The following is a 24,326-nucleotide window of genomic DNA, read 5'->3' as shown; positions in this document are numbered from 1 at the left end:
TGATTTCAAATACGCCGAGTTTGCCCGTGGCGCACAAGAGGGCGCAGCTGTCGAGTCGCCACAATCTTAAGTATACGTCTGCATACTTCAGATTTTAAGTTTTAACTTACGATGACACTTAAAATATAAAAGGAATGGCAGCTAGTTACAAAAGTAGAGAATGCAGGGAATTGCATTTAGAAACATGAAAAAAAAAAGCTAGACACAAAAAAGCGTAAGCAAAACTTATACACGATAAAGTACAAAAGTAAAATTTACAATAGAAAAATTGCGAACCACAATCCTAATAGAAACGGTTGACACCACCTGCTTCCTGGTCAATCCCCCACAGTGAGCGTGAGCCACTCTTTGGACACAAGAACAAGATATTTGTTTTTAACAGTCGTTTGCAACTTGCTAGGCATCGGGAAATCTCATCGGGCTTGTTTAACTACTTCTCCTCGTTGTGTCTGTCTTTCTTAAGCTTTTTTTTTTGCTTCTGCCGTCGTCGTGGCCGTCATGCGTCAAATGACTGAAACTGCACGTGGAAGACGCAACCATCATTGCATCATCATCGTCATCATCATCATCATCATCATCTTTTATCTCCACTGCAGGACGAACGCCTCTCCCTCCGATCTCCAATTACCCCTGTCCTGCGCCAACCGATTCCAACTAGCGCCCGCGAATTTCCTAATTTCATCGCCCCACCTAGTCTTCTGCCGTCCTCGACTGCGCTCCCCTTCTCTTGGTGTTCATTCTGTACAATGGCGACGCGTGGTGGTGCACGTGTGGTGCAAGTGGTGGTGCACGTGTGAAAAAGAAGTAGAAGAAGAATCGTCGATCGGGGCCGTGGATGCTGTCAACCGCTGTTCGGAAGCTTTTCTCATCCAGCTGCAAATCGCGCCCAGCCTAGATCGGCAATGGCCGGTAAGTGCAATTCCGCGTAGGCTTTCGCGCGTAGAAGTGATTGGCCAGAACTGTTCGCCGAGATAAGCTGGAGTCTGCCGATCTGCGCGGCATCGTTCAGCGACGGCACCCCGAGACCATTTTTAAAAGTCTTCCGCGCCAGCGCACTTTTACCCCTCCAGCGAAAAGGTGTAGACGTCGGAGTGTGATCACGTGGCTACTTAGCCGGATGCAGAAACCCCCTAGTTCCCAGTGTGATATCGCTTGGCTGTATAGCTCTTCATCGCACTTGGCTTAAGGGAATGGTGGGAAGCTAGGACTGCCTCAGAAAGCTGAGGATAGATAGCCTGAGTATAGATAGCCTTAAGAGAGAGAATAAGCATTTTTATTGGGTAAATGCAGCTTTGGAGAGGCGTCTTCATTCCAGAATGCCTTGAGCTCGGGCCGCGTCCTGGGCCCTCGCAATGAGCCGTTGCTGATCCTCGAGGTCGGAGCTGGCCAAGGCTCTCTCCCAAAGCTCATTAGTGGGGTAAGGGTTCGGAGGATTTAATGGTGCCGCTCTGCAACCCCCTACTATGTGCCTGAGGGACCCGGGCTCTGCGCAGAAGCGGCATTGCGGAGAGAATTTTGTAGGGTCTATGAGGTGATTTCTGGTTGGGTGGGGGAATGTATTAACCTGTAGAGCTCGGAGGAATCGCTCCTGCTCTCTAGGTAGTGACTTGTGTGGGGGTGCATATGTTCTGCGGGTCAGCTTGTAGTGTTGTGTGATGTCTTGGTAAGAGACCAGAAAGTGCATGCGCTCGGGTTCAGATTCCTCGGCGTCGGCTCGGTGGGTCAGATCTCGAGCCACGTGGTTGGCGACCTCGTTGCCAGGAATGCCTTGATGAGCTGGCGCCCAGATGATCATGACTGATCTCGTTGGCCGCTTTTGATTGATGATCCGGAGCGCAGTGGTATGAATTCTGCCGCTAGCAATTTTGCGGCACGCCTGTTGGGAGTAGTTCTTCTCAGCTATTCTGAGACTGCTTACAAGCGCCCGCAGAGAGACTGTGTTTTTGTGCAGCACTGATAAAAGTGAAGCGCTTCAATTTTACTCGCTACTTAAGCTTTTTTTTTTGCCCTGCCTCGCGCACCCGCTTGTCTGAAGCCTCTTGAGTCATACGTGCCTCCAAAATATTCAATCGCACATAATATACTGTTCCGTGTGCAAGTTATACGGAGTCTTTGCACTGGGTGCACTCATACAGTGACCTAACGTAAAAAGGCCTTACGTCGTAGTACCACTTCGCAGGACCCCTGGCCGACAGAGAGGTCACCTGTACCAGCGCCTCCCGTCACGAGTTTGAGCGTCTAATCTGGCGCTTAACCGTTGTGGCCGTATTAGCGTCTCAAGGTACGAAATCAAGCTATCGAAAAAAAAAAGAGATGTTTTCGTTAGGCTTGTGCATAGCACCTAGAAAAGGGCGAGAAATTAATTTGGTGTCATTTCTCTCTGTTGAAGGCAGAAGACGCTTCCAGGCAGAATACGCTTAGAATACGTTTTTTTTTTTTCAGGACTAAGTATATTGCATGTTGTAGAATAAAAATTCTGGGGTTTTACATGCCAAAACCACTTTCTGATTATGAGACACGCCACAGTGGGGGACTCCGGAAATTTCGACCACCTGGGGTTCTTTACCGTGCACCTAAATCTAAGTACCACGGGTGTTATTGCATTTCGCCCCCATCGAAATGCGGCCGCCGCGGCTGGGATTCGATCCCGCGACCTCGTGCTCAGCAGCCCAACACCATGGCCACTGAGCAGCCACGGCGGGTGCCTGTAAAAAACAAAGATATCTGAGGTCGCCGCCTATACGGGAAATTGCTGAACTATTTACACCTGTTCCGTATGGTGCTCACGATTTCGGTGGTGGTTTGCTTCTAAGTAATTTTGACACGTTAACTTTTTCCCACTATCGCGCCATATCTGTTCTAATCGTTTCCCAATTATGCAGTTGTAAAGTTTGTCGTTTTGTTATTCGTTATTCTTTTTATTTCAACAACTTTTTTCTTTATTACAAGTAAGCGTCCAAAAGAAAAAAAAAATGGGCACCGCACAAATTGGTACAATCTCGATTTATTTATTAATCTTTTTTTGCTTTTCTGTGAAGCAGATTTTGTCAAAAACGGGTATTGAGCGACTGTCGAGCACTACGATTTCACCTATTCCACGCTGCGTTCAGATGGCCGAGCGCCCCCGAGGTATTATATAAAAGTTGTTTTTATGCGAAGCATACTAGCCGCACAACCACGCTCTTCCTTGCTGCGCCGCGCGCGGCCGCGTAGCTACCATATGACGTCATAACAGCTGCAAAAGTGGAGGCTCAACACGTGCGCTCGCTTGCGGCCGCGTAGCTACATAGCCGGGTCTCAGCTCGTGCGCTCGCCTGCATGAGTTGTTTCTTCGTCTAGCCGAACCAAATATAGCCAAACAACAGCAGTTCACCAGGCTAAACAGTGGTTCAGCAACTATAATAAAGGCTAGTATGCTTCGCATCCTGGGCTTAACCTTAGCTAAGCCACAGCCATTTTTATTCATGAAGTGCCTGCTGGGATTTATCGCTCACGGCCAACACCGCCGACGCCGACACCGACGTCGACGACACCGGCTTTTCTGCGACACGAGCTCCTCAACGCTGTCGCGTTAAAATAGCCGCGGTGCTGAAACGCAGGTTCGGAGGGCTTCGAAATCCGGGATTTCGACAAGTACGACGTGCTCAACGCGACCGTGCTCCACGCGACCGTGCGCCTGCTGATGTCGGACGAGAGCCGCTTCTTCGTGCAGGTCGTCCTGTCCAAGGAAGAGCTCGGCGGCGAGGTCAGATTCGAGTACCTCGACACCATCAAGGGTCAGAGCATACTGCCGCTCGTGCTGAGAAAGTGAGTGTGCATTCCTGTACTTCAGATTCAGCGCCTTTCTAAATTCACAGACCCAACTCCGTAGTTACGAACTAGTAATATTGTTTCGGACCATCCCATTTCTTCCCTACCCTTCTGACTATATGTATGTATGTATGTATGTATGTATGTATGTATGTATGTATGTATGTATGTATGTACGTACGTGTGTATGTGTGTATATGTGTGTGTGTGTATGTATGTATGTATGTATGTATGTATGTGTGTGTGTGTGTATGTATGTATGTATGTATGTATGTATGTATGTATGTATGTATGTATGTATGTATGTATGTATGTATGTATGTATGTATGTATGTATGTATCATGTCATATAATGTGTGTGTCATGTCACAGAAGAGAGGTTCTCAGGAAGCTTGAGGCTCGAAGTTGGTAGAACATTGGTAGAACAAGGCAATGTCAATGAAGCCAACGCTTTTTCTTTTTACAAGAGGATTGACGTGTCATCGTCAAGGACGTTGTCAGGGTTCTTGCCCTGGCGAAAACACGTGCCCCTGTCCGAGCGCTGGGCTTCAGCGACATTGCTTGTTCGGGCAGCACTCTTAACGCGTACGGTCACGTATATTGCTCCACTCACAACGCGTAATGAAGCTTTGGTTGATCCTCGGTTTTTAAAGTCAGCCTGCTATTGTTTAGCCATCGCGTATGCTAACATGCATAAACACGCGCTATTATGGGTCTCGTTGCGACGGTTTTCACGGCCCGAGATATCTCCTCAGCCGGCGTTATTGTAGCATATTGTCTGCGGCCTATTCAATAACAGACTGACACGAATAAAAGGACGCGTTCGTCCAATACCATAGTCACTGAATAAAATATGTAATCCTACACTCAAAATGGCTATATATATATATATATATATATATATATATATATATATATATGCGCGGTATCAGCGCTGCTTAGAAATCAAACGGTTCAAATATATCTGCACAGTTAATGCACATGATCCGCATTCATACCCAAATAAAGCATGTAACGCTTAGATTTCCCATTTATTGTGAATCATATGTATTCCCCGTGACAGTCACACGTTGCAATCGTTAAGCGTTACCCTGTGAAGTGGGCATGCGCAGCGAATATGTCTACATTCTGTCAAAGAGGCGGATCGAAATGTTTCAGTCAAATGAGTTCGTCGCGCTTTTTCTAGGCACAGTGCCATGAGGTGCTACACCAGCAGCCGTGTTAGCGTCTATTCTTTGCGCTAGTTCTTGTGCATGAGAAAAAGAAACATTGATAGGTATATGTTTTTTCAGTACCTGCATCGCCAATAAGGCATGCACTGTATTGATTGATGAATTCATTTATTTATGTATTCAATGATTGAGTGACTGAATAATTTATTTGGTGATTGACTGCTTGAGTCGTTCATTTCTCCAATCAATGAATGAATGATTTTAACGTTACCTGCGTCATGAAAGCCACCGCCTAGCGACCGGGCTCCGAATGAATTTGTACGGTCACGTGGGAGGTCTCTCCCAAGAATGTTTTCTTAGACCTTTCTCATAACTGCCCGAACCACGCTTGGCGTCCACTCGACGAACCACACGCTAAACGCTGACTCGGCATGGAGTAAAATCCAGTTGTGCTATCTAAACCGCTACCTTTTGAGTTTAGTTACCCAAGTGGGAAGCACTGCAGATACTCATTTCTACTTTGTCTTCCTCTTTCTTTTCGTTTTTTTCTTCCGCGTGTCAAATATTTCAGCGTCACGTAAGTACATGATATTTTTGTTTCCTCAGAGGTGTGCTACGTTGTCTTCCGCAAAGGAGAATGTGTTGGTTAGGGTTAGCTAGTACAGTCCGAAACTATAGGCAGAGCTGCGTTTGGAAGCACTCGTATCGATTGTCGCGCATAGCGGGACAACAGCTGCCTGTGAATGTTTGTTGCGATAACACTTACACGGACACTCCAGGCGAATTGCCGCCGTCGGCGTCGGCGTGACGTTCCGTATAAAGTCCAAGCGCGACAAATCGCAGCCCCACGCCGAACGCTGTAGCCGCGAAGGAAAACATGAGAGCCTGAGCCGAGAAGGATGGCGGCATGATGCGCGTCGCCTTCTCTCGCGCGCGCAATAAGAGATGCGGGAAGGTGAGCGCGAGCTGGGGTAGGGAAAGAAGGGGGAGGAGAGGTCATGTCACCGCGCGTTTTTCTATACCCACAGCAGCTGATTATGGCGCGGTTGGGCGAGGCTGAGCGCAGCCGCGCGTGCCCTATCATAGAGGTAACTAGAGGTATCATAGACGTATCATAGACGTATCATAGAGGTATCATAGAGGTACCATAGAGGTGCCATAGGGGTAATGGGTGAAATGGCTGTGCGAGCACAGAATGGCTTCGTGTGCGTTGCGCTATGCCCGCCTATTTCGCGTTAAAGGAGAGGCAGCGTTCACCACTGCTAGCCCACTCTTCATCACGCCAGTGTTGTGCAGCAAGTGTTTTTATTGTACTTTATTTATTAACATCTCAGCGCCTCCTGTATGTTAGCCTTTCCCCGCACTAGTAATAGAAGTAACGCTCGCACGACTGCGTTCACTTATACGTGTGGAACTTGGTCATTTTCGAAGACAAGGCCTTCTTGGCTAAGGTCAGACAGGGTTGGCGTTGTTGGATGTGCACATCTTGGATCTACGTCCGGGAAAATATGGTTGGTTAGGGGATTTTCCGGTGTCGCGTGAGCACGGAAATTGTATCAAATGATTCTTCCCCATACCGAGAACACGCAGCAATAGCCAACAACAGAGGATATAATCAGAAACTATAATAATTAGCTGCAAACTCGTTATACGCGTGGCGTGGAATGCGAGTGTTGGCGTCACTTTTGCCCTCTGCCGTGCCGCCATCAAGTGACATCTAACGTAACTGCTTAGTTTTCCACCAGATGGCACAGAGTGGCCGAGCTCACTGATGGCACATCCAACCGCCCCGTTCCAAAATAGACGCTCATAACGTCCATCCATCCATCCATTAGCGTTTCTGCATATGTTCGTATACAGGGACACTAGTGGTGGCACAACCCACCGCCCCGCTCCAAAGGAGACGCTCATAACATCCATCCATACATCCATTTATCCACTAGTGATCCTGCATATGCTCATATACGGGGACACTAGTGGTGGCACGACCCACCACCCCGTTCCAAAGGGACGCTTATAACATCCATCCATCCACTAGTGTTCCTGCATATGCTCATATACAAGGACACTAGTGGTGGCACAACCCACCGCCCCGTTCCAAAGGGGGCGCTCATAACATCCATCCATCCATCCATCCACTAGTGTTCCTGCATATGCTCATATCACGGAGGAAGGAAACTAAGGAGAGGCCCTGACGTCACTCTTTGTGAAGCAAAAGTGAAGCCGGAAGTTGGCGTTGCTCATGGCGACGCTCCGCCTTTTGGGCCACCCTCCTCTCTTGTTTACATCTTTCGCGAAACCGCGTGGTATTGCGCGCGGAGCGCTCGCGCTCGCGCAACATCCGGCAGAGCACGGTGCAGGTAACACAGCGCAACAAGACACGGTGACTAACGCAAACCCGCCCACACAGCGCCTTTGCCACGGCACGAAACCTACCAGAGCAACACGTGTGAGCGCTCAAACAACGCCGCCATTGTGGCCCAAAAGGCGTGGCCATGCAGCAAAAAAAATAAAAAAGCAGCAAAAAAATGAGAACCTACTACGTCATTTCCGCCACACTTTTCTCCTAGCGCTCGGAGGGGGTAGGGCCTCTCCTTAGTTTCCTTCCTCCGTGGCTCATATACAGGAACACTAGTGGTGGCACAACCCACCGCCCCGTTCCAAAGGGGACGCTCATAACATCCATCCATCCATTAGTGTTCCTGCATATGCCCATATACAGGGACACTATAGCTCACGACCAAAGAGAGCGCTGTGTTGGAGAAGGGCGAGCGCGGGGGAGCCGAAGGCTGCTCGAGTGCGTCGCCCGAGCCTTGGGCGTGTGTTTTGAGGAAGCCCTAAATATTCGGAGGTAGATAGGCCTTATGCCTCGCAGTGGCGAGAAAGAGCAACTGGAGAACAGAGGCTAGGGGCTCATTCCAGAGTGCCAAACGCTGAAAACGAGCAAGGGTCAAACGAGTGTCGACGGTAAACAACACAAGGTCGACGTAATTGCGCGTGAAATAATAAGAATGAGATACAAAATGAGTGAATGATGCAAAGGAAGTAGCAACAGAGAGAGAATGCATAGATATAATCAAGATTTATTCAGCGAATTATTTGAACCACCATGGTGCTTCGACCTTGCCTTCTTTAGCGTCGACGCCGTTTTTTTTTTCCGGGAACAACATAACCGTGCGCGTCGTCATTGCTTAAAGCAAGTGCGGTATTTCGCGCAGCTGTCGCAAGACCAGTTAGGGAAACGCACGAAACTGGCTCTTAATATGGCGAACTACATACTCGGCTATGACCTCGTGGTTCAGTGAACCTCCGCCGACAAGCTTCGCGGGTGCCCACCGTGCCTCTGTGCTTGGAAACATACTCTCCCTGAGAGTCGCGTAATGTTGCACGCTTTGCTTGTGTATGACATACTGAAGGCCTTACACGTGGCGCACCTGACACTGCACAAACGAGAGTGTGTTGTACACGTGTGTTCTGGCTCACTCTTTTGACGGTGCATGCAGGTCACTCTCTTGTCCACTGTCGGACGCACTTCGCCTAAGGCCTTCGTTTCCACGAGAGACCCCCCCCCCCCCCCCGTATGGCAAGAAATTTTGCTGCAGCCCTGATGCGTCGTTAGAAAGCGAGCTCGATTCTTGGCACGTGTGTTCATATATTCTCCGAGTTGTGCTGCGGAAAGAAGAATGATAGCTGTAACGTTAAGGGATAAGAAAAGAGCAGATTGGGTGAGGGAACAAACGGGAGTTAATGACATCTTAGTTGAAATCAAGAAAAAGAAATGGGCATGGGCAGGACATGTAATGAGGAGGGAAGATAACCGATGGTCATTAAGGGTTACGGACTGGATTCCAAGGGAAGGGAAGCGTAGCAGGGGGCGGCAGAAAGTTAGGTGGGCGTTTGAGATTAAGAAGTTTGCAGGGACGGCATGGCCACAATTAGTAGATGACCGGGGTTGTTGGAGAAGTATGGGAGAGGCCTTTGCCCTGCAGTGGGCGTAACCAGGCTGATGATGATGATGCTGATGCTGATGCTGATGATGATGATGTGCTGCGGTGTGTACTTGCCACGCATTCTTGAGCTGTCACCGACTGTAGTTGACGAAGTACACGGCACATCTAGTGATCCTGTGCACACATGTATGGAGGTATAACGCACACATGTGTGGAGGCGTTTAGAGAGGGCACGGCTCGGCAGTAAGTTTGTCGATCGGATCGACGGCAGTGGTGGATAGCCATCGACAACCCCGCCTAATGCTCGCAGGAAACCGGATTTCAGCCTGGCCAGCTCACGAATGGATCTCGGCGCGGGAAGCATCAACCTGCGAGTCACGTACACGCGTCCCAACGGCACTGTGGCCGCCAACGGTACCCTGATCCTGACCCCATACACCGGTGAGTGTATAGCGGCGGTGGGAAATATTCCGTCTGTGAGCGGGCAAACTATATCGCCTCGAAACACGGTATCATCATAAAATGCGGAGCCGTATACGTAACGCCTGACCTTATACAGCAATAGTATTCCGAGTTTGTCAAACGTTTAGGATTCGCGAAAGGGTGACAGTATTGCTGACCGATATTGACAACTGCGCCGAACATGAAAACTCCTACAGCTTTCAATAATAAATATAGTATTTAATTAAAGCACTCATCATCATCATCAGCCTGGTTACGCCCACTGCAGGGCAAAGGCCTCTCCCATACTTCTCCAACAACCCCGGTCATGTATTAATTGTGGCCATGCCGTCCCTGCAAACTTCTTAACCTCATCCGCCTACCTAACTTTCTGCCGCCCCCTACTACGCTTCCCTTCCCTTGGAATCCAGTCCGTAACCCTTAATGACCATCGGTTATCTTCCCTCCTCATTACATGTCCTGCCCATGCCCATTTCTTTTTCATTTCTTTTTCGCAAGAAGAAGAAATGATGCACTAATTGTTAATTAATCACTCTTAGGGAAAGGAACGGGGGGGGGCACGGTACAGCTGCAAAGTAAAACTCCGGCTAAAAGAAAAGTCGCACTTTCGCCAAGGCGAAGCATCGATTGCGATAGCAAATTAGACAACCATACGAAGTAAGGATGGCAGTTTTATCGACCATGTAAACTTGTAAACGCCCGCTTACATACTAAATCGACAGGCATGGTGTCGGCGCGCACAGCTAAACACGCGCACACTCCACTCGATGACTGCGGGCACTCACTGTCAAAACGCCGAGGCGAGGAAACACGGCAGCAGCAGCGAGCGAAGTGAACTTCGTGCCGTCTATAGCTTCAACGCAAACTGTGCGCCGAGAACACAGCACGAGCGAAGCTAGGAGCCGTCGGCCCACCTAGACCCTGCCCCAAAGCAGATCGCTTTCAAGATAAAGCCCGCGCGACCGCGCGTTGCTCCTGAAATACTAAGCCCCTGCCCCCCCCCCGCTTCCGTCCCCGCTTTCCTCGCTTGAGCGCACGAGAGCGAACCGCGATCGTCGGCTCATCCTCCCACGTTTTCACTCGTACATACAGCATAGGGCGCGCGGCGATGGCGACATCGCCTTTGGACATTTTACGAAACATCACGGCTACGCCGACCACGACGGCACAATTGCGCCTGCAACAATAATTGAATAAAAAATACTGCCTTGTGCCAATTCAGGAGAATTCGGAATAGAAATGTGGTGCGAAATGCATTGCTGCCGTAATGTCGTTGCGCATGGAACGTCTTTAAAATCGGTTATAGGGGTTGCGCTTCCTGAAACCGCCCGCAACGGAAACGTGCTGCAGAAAAGTACGCATTTGGGATGGCTGATTCATGATTACGAGCGGTAAACAGGGCTCTAAGCAACAGGATGAAGAAGGGAGGAACGCAGACCACAGCGCTGTGGCATGTGTTCCTCTCTTCTTCGTCCTGTTGTTTAGCGCTGCTTACTGCTCGGAAAACGTGCCATAGCATTATCGATTCTAACTTTCAACGGTACTACTCACGCGCTTTACTTTGGTATTGTTTTGTAGAAGAAAGAAGTTCTTACTCGATAAAGCAGGTGTCGTGTTAACAGATCGCCGCCAGAGTATACGCCGCCAGAATAAATACGCCCTCATATACACCGTCATTCCAGCAAAAAAAAAAAAACGCTGACTTAAATAAATAATGGGGTTTTACTTGCCAAAACCACTTTCTCATTATGAGGCACGCCGTAGTGGAGGACTCCGGAGATTTCGACCACCTGGGGTTCTAGATTAACGTGCACCCAAAGCTACTAAGTACACGGGTGTTTTCGCATTTCGCCCCCATCGATATGGGGGCCTCCATGGCCGGGATTCGATCCCGCGACCTCGAATCACTGACTTTCCCGAGCGCCAATCCAGAGACCATATAGATGCTTCGACTCAGGACTCCACCGGGATCCGTCGCCAGATTTGGAGGAACCTGCGCCGACCCCGCGTCCCGGAAACGATGGCTTCATCCGGGACGTTCGACACGTATCACTGCTGCACCAATCAGCGATCCCAACGCCGTCATTGCAACAATAAGATAAACAATGAAGGCGACAAAACTGAACACGTCTGTATATAGACTGACTTCGTCTCCCACCAGAGCTAGCGCCTAAGCATTCGCGTTACACACACTCGTAACCGTCTGGTAAGCTTTTTTTTTTCTTTCTTTCCAATAACGTCTATTAGAACATAGTTGCATCTCGTTATAAATATTTATTGCTCACTATTAGGAACTGGCCCCTGGCACTGAGTTTCTAGAAGAATGTTGTGGATTGGTTAGTAGCCGGCCTAAATTATTCACTCGCAACGGCCTGTGAGTCGCCAATACTTTGGGGCAAAATGATTCGTTAATCTAGTGTACAATTATCGCCACTGCGATACAACGTGCTGTAGATATGTGCCGCCGCGGAAGGAACAACGGAGACAACTCAATGCATTACTTGATGCTTCAACAAAAAAAAGAAGTTGTAGGATTAGCCGATGTATAGGACGTTGTGTGATAGTGGCGAAAAAAGAGAAAGATGTCCGTGTGCTGCGTTTATACTTTCCTTTCTTTTTTGATCTGGCACCCACTTTTTTCGCTATTACGCTTTGGTGTAAAGAAAGTCTACTGAAAGTGATGCGGCCCTGGGTGCCTCGTCTGTACTCAGAGAAAGCGGACATACCCTGCACGTCGAACTGGGACTGTCGCAAGTACAAGAGCAACTGCATAAGACCCCCCCTCGGCAGGTGCAGGTGTCCCAGAGGAAGCAAGTTCGAGAAGCACCGAGGCCTCTGCCAGACAAGTACGTCAACCCCTTGTGGAAGCCTAAAATGTTAGCGCGAAGCATTATTTCGATCTGAAGTCGACGGTACGACCAAATGGTATCCACACTGAAAATTTACTGAAGTTTAATAAAGTATCCACTGGTTGTAACTTTGGTTATAAATTAACGATGCACGAAAACAAAAAGCACTGCTCCTCTGTAGAAGCTCTGAGGGATAGCGCTTAACGTCAGAGCAGTTTCGAACATCAGAAGGAAACTGAAACTAAACAAAGGTATATGCCAGCACGTTATTTTTCAAGAAGGCCGTGAGAAATCGCGAAAAATGCAGTTTATCAAATGTCTTCCATGCTTTTTGACCGTCTTCCAATGACAATTTTCCGTTTAGTAATCTGAACGCGCACCTATTTAAGACCAATTGCCTTAATCTTTTCCCCTTGAAATTAGCGTTCTTTCTTTTTTAAACTTTACACAGTCTACATTGTTATAACCTTGTTATAAGACTAATAAATTGAATATTTTAAAAATTAGCCAGTTGATTTAAAATTGTATTTTTTTTTCATAACGTAATTAGCCTTTACCAAGCCGAAAATTACGATACGCCAACTCGCGCTACGTAAGTTGGTGTCATCTGAATCGACATTTCCCATTGCTGAAGTGTTATTTTTTTGGTTCAGCGCACGAAAGACAAAACACCGGCACAGCATAGTACGAATGCGCTCTGTACGCATAAGAACGCATATAACATTTGACGCGAATACGGAATGTATTCGTCCTATCTACGCTCACAAACCGATTTTTCGTAACTAATTACTATGAAACACTTTCGCGTCTATTTATTTATTTATTTATTTATTTATTTATTTATTTATTTATTTATTTATTTATTTATACAGGTGCCCTATGTATACATCACCGGTACAGGGCATTACTGTACTGTAGGCATCATTGTTCTTACAGTGACGCCTACAGTATTGCAATACAAAACACAAGGCATATAATTTTACACAGGTCCTACAGGGGTACGCAAAGGCACCACATTTGTTACTATAGCTATAAGGACTGCGAAATAGGTCACCCTATTCTCATGCGTACAGGACATCATTCATTTCAACGACCAGGAAAGACATTTGCAAAATGATGCACAAATACAAAAGTAAGAGTAGCGGCAAAACAAGACTCAGTGCTAAACGAGCTCGTAATGAAAAAAAATTCATGGTTTTTAGAATATGAACTTCTGGAGAAGCCCGCGGAGAACAGCGGATGTGGTGCGGTATAACAAACGCCCGGTGAGAAGCGGTTCCAATGGTGTATTTTGGAAAGTAACATTCGCGCATGGAATTTCTAGAAGATATTGTTAAACGCAACCTCACCAGAACCAACGCAGCTCTTGCTGGATACATTTTATTTGCTGAAGTACTAAAGCGCCAAACAGACGATACATGAAGAGACGCGGAGGAGCGCTTCATGTGTCGTCTGTTTGGCGCTTTAGTACTTCAGTAACCATGCACCAACTAGCCCAACAAAAAGTTCTGCCGGAATACCTTTTATTTATTTATGTTTTGCTACGCTATGGGTATTAGCTGTGCGTAAGCGTCTCTGTTACAAAATTTCCTTCGTCGTTTAGTTGGACAGCTGCAGCGCAGCGCCGCCAACCACGCAGCAAACCTACGCCACTCGTTTTTTCTTTTCTTTTTTGTCGCCGCGCAGAATGCACTGACAAGAACGACTGCATAGACTACCTGGGCCCTACCAGCCTGTGTTTCTTGAACAGATGCACCTGCACAAGCGGCTCTTACCTTCTCTTCGGTCAATGCAATTTCCCTACTGGTAAGTTTTAAAAAAATACGCAGTATATATCATACTCTACACTCCTAGAAAAATTTACACCCTTTGGGGCTTATCTTGTCCCACAACACTCTAAAAACAGCTGCACCCTTTGGGGTGTATATTTGTCCCACAACAACAATAATCGTCATCTGTCTTGCCCGCGTTTCCTTTCTTTAAAGTGGCGAGCCCGGTACTTCCCAGTCACGAACGCCACGCGCGTATATAAGTGTGACGCAGCATTCCCGACAGGAAAGTACCGAGCGCCGAGTTTTCAAGAAAGGAAACGCAAGCAAGACAGATGACGATTATTGTTGTGGGACACATATACACCCCAAAGGGTGCAACCGTTTTAGGAGTGTAAAAAAAGCAGCCGCACCCCTTGGGGTGTACATTTGCCACGCAACGATAATCGTCATCTGTCTCATCCGCATTGTCTTTCGTTAACGCTGCGAGCCCGGTACTTTCAAGTCAGGAACGGCATGCGCGTTATCAGCATGACGGAGCGTTCTCGACAGGAAAGGAGCGATCGCAGCGTTTTTTAAGAAAGGAAATGCAAGCAAGACAGACGGCGATTGTCGTTGTGCGGCAAATGTACACCCCAAAGGGTACAACTGTTTTTAGGGTGTAGGCCAAGCGAGGCATATCGCATGTCATGCTGCCTTTGGCCTGCGAGATCGTGGGCTTGGCGACGACGATCCTGGGGGTTGTCACGCGAATGCCACAGTTATTTCCGAAAGCTGTAGCCTCAAGTGACTCACGATGTGAAACTCCAGGACAAAGAACTGCTAATCCCTTTTTTTATGCATGGAAGAAGCTGACAGTGTTTTGTGTAGTTTTGAAGCAATGGCAATTTAAAATTGAATACTGGCCGTCTTACGCGAAAAAAAAAAGTACGCTCTCAGTATGAGGCATGCCATAGCGGGGGACTCCAGGAATAACTTTCGTCACCTCGGCTTCTTGAACATGCAGCAAAGTCAACAAATTGCTTCACCAAAAGCAGTATGATATGTTTTACTACAGTTCCACTGTTAGGTGCATGGGTAAACACGCGGTTTTCAACGAAAGCACTTCTATAATCGGCAAAGCAGGACCCATTTGGGATGGATATGGAATGTCACACGGCTAACGACTTCCTCTCATCTGGGGGGTCCCAACTTGGGCTCGAAAGCCTTTCGTCCTGATTGGCCACCTATCGAGATATATGGGTGCGTCGTGAGTCCAAAATACGCGTACGATTTATCGCTTTCCAGTCCGCACGGTTGAAGAAAAAGGTCACTAATATTTCAAAACACCCTAAATGATGAACAAGTTGTCACATGTTAGGTCACGCAGACGTTTTCGCGAGTTGCCCAATACGCAGTCTCGATGAGCAACCAACTGAACGCTCTGCCCGAGCTTAACCAATTGGTGCCAAGTTTTATAGACCTCGCAGGGGAACATGTTTGCAACTCCGTCTGTTGTTCAAGCGTTACGAAAGTGCATTAGAGGTGCATGTGCCTTGTGCCCTGCAGGTTAAAATAAAGCTCGCCATTGCTGTACTTACACTTCGCAGAGTGCACAGCAAAATCTTGCTCTGGTGGAGCCATCTGCGAAAATTGGAGGTGCTTGTGTCCGACAGGATTCTTGGGAGTGCAGGGGAGCTGCATCCCTCTCCGTAAGTTAGGCAGCGAGCTCTGCCCACATTGTATCCCCGTCGTTAACCTCCTATATCGAGTGATTTGCAGTATTGAAAACTTAAATTCGCTCCTCAAGACCACCTTTCGACATTCCATAAATCTGCGGATTTCTTAACGATAACTTTCCTCGCTTTCGGTATATATTTTGGATTGATCTGACCTGTAAAGAGACTATAAATTGAAACATACGCTGCTGTTTGCTTGCAATATATGTGAAAGAAACCGGTAATTTTGCTTTGCGCAAGCCTTAGGGATTGAATAAGGCTTATCGTATCTGTTCCGTGGTGTTCAGCGGGAAAGCAATACCTCGTACACACTCGCAAATAACGTTTGATTGTACACGTCGCAAAAAAAATGGAAACTCGTTCGCTCCGAAACGAATTCGGAGCTGAATCTCAAAGACTTCTGTAACATTCGCGTCCAATTTCGCTAGAGTCGTATCGCAAAGTAATTTTATTTAAATAAAGGAACACGGACATGTATATCATGAAATAAAAAAGTACCGTGTCTTCGTACTCTTCGTACTCTTTCTACTCTTTCTACTCTTTCTACTCTTTGTACTCTTTGTACTCTTTGTACTCTTTGTACTCTTTGTACTCTTTGTACTCTTTGTACTCTTTGTACTCTTTGTACTCTTCGTACTCTTCGTACTCTTCGTATCTTCGTACCCGTGTCTTCGACATACCGCGTCTTCTCACCAGAAGTTTCTATATCAGCGCTTTCAGCTTGAAATCGCTTGGTGATCGGGATTTTTGTGTGTTTTGGGATGCGCATACGGCGGAATGCGACTCATGCAAGATACACTGCCCCCCCCGCCCTAACAACTTTTGCAGAGTGCAAAAACGACTCGGACTGCGGCCTTTGGCTTCACATGGAGTGCGCACGTGCGCGACCGGGGTCACGTGACAAGTTCTGCCGGTGTGCCAACGGCACGGCCCTGCTACAAGGATCATGCAACCCAACAAGTGAGCTTTATTGAGCGCCTCGTCAGCATCTCCTGCCCCGTTGATCGGGATGTCATGGAGTGTTGTGATGCTCTCGTGAAGCTTCCGGGTTTCTTTAGGGGAGTGGCATGACCTGACGATCGTTCAGGCGGTGTTACAAAAGAAATTGTGGCGCTTGTTCCTCGTATCCGATAGTCACGTTTGGTCATGATCATCATTAGCCTAATTCACATCCGTTGCAGGACAAAGGCCTCTGCCAATAATTTTCAACTGCCCTTTTCTTTGCACCAGCTGACTTAGGCACCGCGTGCCTGTAAATTTCCTAATTCCATGACTCCGCCAAATTGTATGCAGTCCTTGACGATACGTTCCCGTCCTCTTGGCGCCCAATCTGTAGCTGTGACGGGGCTGGTCACAAAGACCTCCTTTCTACATCCACCGTTAATTAGAAATTACTCATCGCACTGACCCAGCCAACCTGGGTCCCTGCCCGTATGGCCTTTGCAAGACGGAGTACTCGACGTGCGACCCATCGACATCCACCTGCTTCTGCAAGAAAGGCTACGAGCTGCGCATCTACAGCTCCGATTGGGTCTGCGAGAAGAAAGGTGATGTTCAAGTTTGTCAAGTTGCCGGATTGATTGATGGATTGATCAATTGACCCATTGATCAATTGATCAATCAATTGATTAATCGATCAATTGATTAATCAATTTATTAATCGATCAACTGATTAATCTATCAACTGATTAATCGATCAACTGATTAATCAATCAACTGATTAATCGATCAACTGATTAATCGATCAACTGATTAATCGATCAACTGATTAATCGATCAACTGATTGGTTGATTGATTGATTGATTGATTGATTGATTGATTGATTGATTGATTGATTGATTGATTGATTGATTGATTGATTGATTGATTGATTGATTGATTGATGTTAACGACTTTGCAAGACACGTGAACGCCAGCGTATTCACTAAGTTGCACAGCAAGAATCTCTTCTCGATTGAAAGCGATTGTCGTTCAAAGCGAAACTCGAGGTATGAGCTGTGCCGTTTAGGGCAGGGATCAGAGATCAAATTGCCGACCATGGCGTCTGTATCAATGCGCGCCTGCATGTTATTTCCGAAAGTGTTATCTACGAGTATTGTTTAGCTTGCTATTTGTATTTGTTGTCCCTCCGAAGCTTAACTAAGTGCAGCACAAGTGATACCGGCGACATGGCCAACCGAACCTTCCGTTTTGCGTTCTGCGCGCAGAAACACAAACCGTGGACCGTGTCTGCATGGACGATAGCCAGTGCTACAAGAGGGAGATCTGCGAAGACAACCTGTGCAGGTGTCCCAAAGGCATGGACCTAAAAAACCTGGAGTGCGTCGGTGAGTCTCAGATCTGCACGCGGCACTCTCGCACTCTTCTCCGGCCGAGGTGATTCTCGTCGCGGGCTGATATGAACAGATTACCTATAAAACCCCTTAAACTTCGTAGAGTAGCGACACTCTCCTCCTCCGCATTCCTTCCTGGTCATTTCTCCTCTCTTTCCCGCTCCCTCCTCGACCGTGGCGCCGCCTACATTGCTCGAGCGTAGCAACGGCGCCAACATGAGCTCCTCGCCGCTCCGTAGACGCTTCTCGAGCAAAAATGGCGCTGATGCACGGCTCGAGGGCCCACGTGATGCTATTAGACCAATAGCGACGCGGCGTCAGCCTCGGCCAGAGCGCGCGAGGAGGAGGCGGCATTCTTCAAAGCGTGGCACTACTCTACGAAGTTTAAGGGGCTTTAATTACCTATAGCAACTTACGCACTCTTCCGAAGAACTGTTCTATGCACCGTTACATAGCAGGCAACGCTAAGAAGACTAGAGCGACATCTCTCGCCACTCGCATTCGCGTCACAAAAAAAAATGGTACGCCACATATAAAGTAAATGTATAGGTATGCGCCATGTATCTTGGAGAGAAAGTTGAGCAAATTGGTAGGCATTCACGTTAACGAAAGAGCGAACAAATGAACTTGATGGTCCAGACAAAACGTACCATTTACAATGGTAGCGCGCAATTAAGCCAGCCCTCGGTTATCTTGCACGAAGAATCCCCATGCCCGAACAGTTAACCTTTCGTGAGTGCCCGCACGCGTCAACGATCGATGAGTTGGCGTTTTCGTCCCTTCGCCATGAGCAGATAAGTTGTGTCTCCCTTCTTGAACGCCACTAGCGCGACTTTTCTTGTGATAGTCAAAGGTAGTAGTTGTTTTCGTTCGTCCTTGTGCTTGCCTTAGCACATCCACATTTCGGTAACATGCGTCAAGGGGGTCACCTGATTCAATGTAACAATACATCTCGTGTAGTTATGTCTCGAGATATGACCTAATAAATATTAAACGGTGACGCACACCTGAATACGTTCACCACCGAACGTTTACCACCGATTGCGATCGAAGCGTAGTAAATCATACTCGGGAAGCACAAAGGTACCTGCTTAAATTATATGCGATATTATGCTTCGTTACGTCAACAAGTTTAGTCGTGATGTATGAAGTAGCGATTCCAGGCATCGCAGATCAAAAGCAACTGTACTGCAACATGTGCGGAGTGATACTTCGATAGATGACACGCGCAGCCTCACCATGTTGAGTGCGTAGCGAAGTATAGGAAGGTGAAAAACAAATGCGAACTCGGAGAGACTCGTTGCCTGACATATTGTTTACCATGCAAGGAGCTCGGACACGAAACGTTGGGCAAATCGCACAAAAGAAATAACAGGACAGTCGCGAGACCCGGATATAGTTAGGCCGATGTCAAGCGGTACATGACGCGTATTTTAGATTGTCTTTTCTTTTTTTCTTTTTTTTTTGAGCATGTGTGTGTGTGTGTGTGTCAGACCATATACACTGAACAAATATCTGTGGCAGACATCGATACTGTCGGAACTGCTACATCACCCCAAATCAGAGCTCGCTACTCGTGCGAGAAATGGCAGCATATACTCGTACATTAGTTTAGTGGCAGACATTATTTAACTTAGCACTGTGATATGTCTGCTAAGTAACAATGCTTCACTAATTACGGTGTATACATGCAATTTGCGGCACGCGTTTCAAGTACACTGACGAAACCAAGTTATGAAGTCATATTGATCTAGCGGAATTACTGTTCACAGCGACAGTTGTTGATAAGCATCCTTAGCATGATTTTGTGGCATACTGTATTCATGTTCAGGTTAACAGCTGCCAGCTGGCACTTCAACCATATTCACGGTGCCTGTAAGTGTTAACTGTAAAGTGAGTGCAGCTGAGCACAGAACTTCTGTTGTTTCGTGTGGTTTTGAATCACTTTTATTATGCAACTTGTTTTCTTTTTTACAAACCTGGTGCTGTGGGGTTTCCTCTCCTTCCTACTGTTACGCGATTGACCTTAGTAGTTACTTAGTACTTAGTAGTTACTAGTAAAACTACCATGGCCCGTTTTCTTTAACAGTGAAGCTGTGAGGGCAACTACAAGCTTTCAAAAACGTTATGTGCAAGTTTTCACATTGTACCGAGAAGAATAACAGCATAACACACCAAGTTTATGCCCAATAATGTAGTTAAGGATGTTGGGGCCAATACGCAGGCAAATTTCTAAATGAATATTCCCCTATTTTTCCGCTTGTTTAAAGATGTTATATAAACCCTTGCTAACTTTCGTTGCTACGCTGATAAAACCAACTATGGCAGCAACATTGAAGAGAACAGGGACCATGCTGACGCGTACGAAAAAAGAGTTTTGTAATTTGTAGCTTCTGCAGTGAAATTACTTATAGAAGTTATTCCAGAGCTTCGTAAGCGTATTTTACGAACGGCGTGGGGAGTTTGCCCGATGTCTCGAAATAAGTCGACGAAAGCGGAGTCACCATTTCAAAAGGATAGGGTGTATCACGTGGCTGAAGTGTTGACAAATTTTGAAGAGTGGTTCAGTTAATTACGGGAATTAATACCTTGATGTAATAGTTCTGCGGAAACCCGCAAGGTGGAGGGAGATAATTAATAAAGGGAAAATGAGACATTCACCCAATCGTAGCAATTGCTACAAGTTGCTCGGTGTTGTCGATAAATTCGACTTCGCCCTGCCATGTGGTAGCCGCCTGGTTAGCTCAGATGGCAGAACGGTTCTCACGGAAAAGCGGTGGTCCCGGGCTCGAGTCCCGGACCAAGACGAATTTTTCTTCAGTTGCGAGGCTTTTCTTTCGGGGGACCAATATGGGTTTCCTTTGTAGCAATTGTTACGATTGGGTGGAAGTCTCATTATCCCTTTATTTAAAAAAAAAATGCCAGATCCAGTGCTCGAAACCGGTAGACTACTGCTATCCGCAATGCTTCCATCGGAGTCGTAGGAAAACTTTAAGAGAAACCAAGTTCACACTCGGTGGAAATGGGGTATATTTTAGAAGTGGTATGTGGAGAAAGTTCAACGTTCCTGGTTTTGCATACCAGCTCTTCAAGTTGTGTTTGCGTACTCCTTTATTCATATCTTCGTGCATTATATGAGGCGCCTCGTAGGTTTAAACCGGTATCCTTGGTGAACTAAACGGGTCGTCTTGTTCATATTTGGCCGAAATGTATCTAAGCCGCTTATGGGTAAGGCATAGGGAAAGCTTAAAGTATGCGTCTTATTGATGGCTATAGCACTGACTTACGTATGCAAGCGCTTGCGAACGTTAAAGGCGTGTTTCGTCAACAGTGTACAGTTCATCCGGCCGTATTGTAGGAACTACAGCTCCCAACAAAATTTAATTTGGTTTAAATGGAGGAAATAATACGGCAGAACTGGTGGGTTGAAGGAAGAATCACATCATGGTAGAAACGTTTTAAAGTTTCTGGTATGATTGCAGTGAATGGCATTTCTTAACGGAACTGCTGGACAGGAACTGCATCGCTGAAAATAGGTTTGTGATTCTGCAAGGCCACACAAGCCTGAGGTCCTTCCTATTGACCGACAAATGTCAAATCACTGCAGGGGTTTCTTAAATGGCAGCCTTTATGTTTTTCGTGCCAATTCGAACAGGAAAATCGGAAGTTGATCAAGGGGACAAAGCTGCCTAATTGTTTCTCTGCCTTTCAGTGAGAGCGAGGCATCACTGTCAAACGAAAACGTGGTTGAAACAGTTAGCATTTAGTTGCAAACAGGACTGACTTTCACTGCTACATTGTGATTTGAAGTTGTCAGGAGTGGGCGGCGAGCCTGCTTCGAGAAAAGGCTTCGAGAAAGACTTCTCTTCAAGAAGACATGCAAACAAAAGCATTGACAAAGATAAGCCTTACTTCCGTATTCATAAATACATCTTAACTTGAAGCCCACGCTTGACTGGATCTAAACGACGCCTATCGTGAACGCGCCGAATGAAACGCAATGAGCTTTTTTCTTTTTTTCAGTTATGGGGGTTTACGTGCCAAAACCACTTTTTGATTATGAGGCACGCCGTAGTGGAGGACTCCGGAATAACGTGCCCCTACACGGGTGTTTTCGCATTTCGCTCCCCACGAAATGCGGCCGCCGTGGCCGGGATTCAATCCCGCGACATCGTGCTCAGCAGCCCGACACCATAGCCGCCGAGCAACCACAGCGGGTTCGCAATGGGCTTCTTGGGCCACCGCTCACGCCAGGCGTCATTCAGGTCAAGTCAAGCATCGACTTCGAGTTAAGATGCACTTCCGAGTTCGGAAGTGCATACACACGTATACTATACTAAGTGCATACACACGTATACATATACACACATTCAGATACATACTATATGCACAAGCAATGCACACAGATCTATTACACATATGAACAGGTGTGCTAATATGACTGTAAAATATTTTGACATTCTAGTCTATTTGGCATAACTGACAAAATAGTCTTATTTCTTTATTGGAGTTACATAAAGGATCAAAGTCTTCTTGTGCGAGTTGATTAAGTAGAATGGGTACAGTAAGTGTTAATGATTGTTTATCGTAATTGGTCCGAGGTGTGCGTACGTGCCATTCCTCTTTATGCCTAGTATCACGGGTGCTACGATGGTCGTCTTTCTCGCCCTCTGTCGAACGATGAGAAACGAGGTTGTCCATGGTTGTTCTACCGCGCAGAGATCAAGCTGCCAAAGGTACGCACCAACCTCACCCTCTTCCTGTGGCTGTCGGTCGCGATGTTGGCGCTGATCGTGATGTTCCTGTCGTTCGGCTGCTGCCTCTACCTGCTGGCACAGCGGGCCGAGAACGAGCAGAACGCCATCGCGCAGATGTTCGACGTCAGCGAGGACTTCTCCATCAAGGGCACCGCGTGAGGACTTGAGCACCGGGCCTGTATTTTGGGGGGACTTGGATCACGTCATCTTTACTTTTTTGACATACTGACTGATCACGTGACGAGGAGCGTACCGACGAGGACCAATCGTCGACAATCACGCTTCCTTGAGCACCGGGCCTGTTCTTTTGTGACTCGGATCACGTCTTTACTTTTTTTTATTTTGACATACGGACTGATCGCGTGACGAGAAAAAAGTACCGACGAGAACCAATCGTCGACAATCACACTTTCTTGAGCACCGGGCCTGTTCTTTTGCGACTTGGATCGCGTCTTTACCGTTTTTTTTGTTGACATACTGACTGATCACGTGACGAGAAACGTACCGACGAAAACCAATCGTCGACAATCACATTTTCTCGAGTTTCTTTTTTTCCATGTTCGTCCGACAATGTGTGACCTCTGTTTTCTGGATTTATGGTGCCTTTCCGTGCTTTTTATTACCTTTCTTTATTCTCCCGCGTGTACATATATTGTACAATTTCATATTCGGTCCACAACCAAAAAATACAATGCTGTCAACGAGAGAACTTCCACTGAAGACGCTTACTCTCGCGCGTTCTTATTCCCCGCAATGTTTCCAGCTGATAAATCAAAGAAAGTCGTGACGCAGCCAGCTGGTTCTGATGGCGAGCTCCCACTGGAGTGCATTGCGAGAACGTCTCGTGTGCACGCTTGGCACTGAAAGTTCGTTTTATTTTGCGTTTTCTACGGTGCACGTTAGTTTCCACTGAGTTACAACCCGCAAGGTGCACGACCCGCAAGATGGCGGGCGGGTCGTGCAAGATGTGCATCGTGGATGGAGCACCGGCGAAGTGTACGTGTCACCTGCGTCATCAGCGTCGTTTTTTTTACGTGTGTGTGTGTGTCTTTGTTTTTGTTGATCACTCTTTCTGTCTGCGGCCATCTCTCTATTGCGTCATTTTTTTTATTCAAGGTTTGTATAATTGTGAGAAAAAGTACGTAAAGAGCATTTTATTTTTTGACCGGTTTCTGTTTATTTAACGTCACAAGGTGAATTCGCATGATTTGTACAATAAAGGCAATTTAGCGGAAGTCCTCCTTTTCTTTTCCTATTAGCATTCTTTGATTACGTCACCCAGTTTGATGTATTATGTCCGCGCCTAACCTCATTACCGCCAACTTCGGTCTCTGGGTGGTCAGTAGCAAAATGGGCAGAGCATCGGGCAGATGTGCTGAGGAAACGGATGATGATGATGATGATGATGATGATGATGACGATGATGATGATGATGATGATGATCCTCTGTCATGGCTGACTAAGGACGCACTAAGGAGGATAAAACAACTGTCGGACCAACTTGG

General features: G+C 47.0%; 1 protein-coding gene across 3 annotated transcripts; it reads left to right on the top strand.

Moving 5' to 3' along the window:
• The first annotated feature begins 792 nt into the window (after window positions 1–792).
• Window positions 793–23,414, top strand: LOC135917143 (complement component C1q receptor-like). 3 transcript variants are annotated; one of them, XM_070522965.1, is made up of 12 exons: window positions 793–909; window positions 2,180–2,281; window positions 3,600–3,807; window positions 9,243–9,373; window positions 12,106–12,240; window positions 13,930–14,049; window positions 15,602–15,703; window positions 16,559–16,690; window positions 17,143–17,277; window positions 17,939–18,058; window positions 22,784–22,800; window positions 22,903–23,414. In XM_070522965.1, exons 1-12 carry the CDS (start codon window positions 903–905, stop codon window positions 22,978–22,980), a joined length of 1,287 nt encoding a protein of 428 aa, XP_070379066.1. In that variant the 5' UTR covers window positions 793–902; the 3' UTR covers window positions 22,981–23,414. The 3 variants fall into 3 exon arrangements, with proteins under 3 accessions (XP_070379066.1, XP_070379064.1, XP_070379065.1); XM_070522963.1 differs by having other exon boundaries at window positions 22,784–23,414; XM_070522964.1 differs by lacking the exon at window positions 2,180–2,281 and having other exon boundaries at window positions 799–909; window positions 22,784–23,414.
• The last annotated feature ends 912 nt before the right edge of the window (window positions 23,415–24,326 follow it).

The sequence above is a fragment of the Dermacentor albipictus genome, chromosome 8 (genome assembly GCF_038994185.2).
Source record: "Dermacentor albipictus isolate Rhodes 1998 colony chromosome 8, USDA_Dalb.pri_finalv2, whole genome shotgun sequence".
NCBI classification, from domain to species: Eukaryota; Metazoa; Arthropoda; class Arachnida; order Ixodida; family Ixodidae; genus Dermacentor; species Dermacentor albipictus.
This window is presented reverse-complemented; position numbering and strand designations above follow the sequence as displayed.

Excerpts from the sequence above, each read along its gene's own strand:
- LOC135917143 (XM_070522963.1), top strand. Across the intron at positions 14,050-15,601 it reads TCAATGCAATTTCCCTACTG|AGTGCACAGCAAAATCTTGC; the intron begins GTAAGTTTTAAA and ends TACACTTCGCAG. Across the intron at positions 18,059-22,783 it reads AAAAAACCTGGAGTGCGTCG|AGATCAAGCTGCCAAAGGTA; the intron begins GTGAGTCTCAGA and ends TCTACCGCGCAG.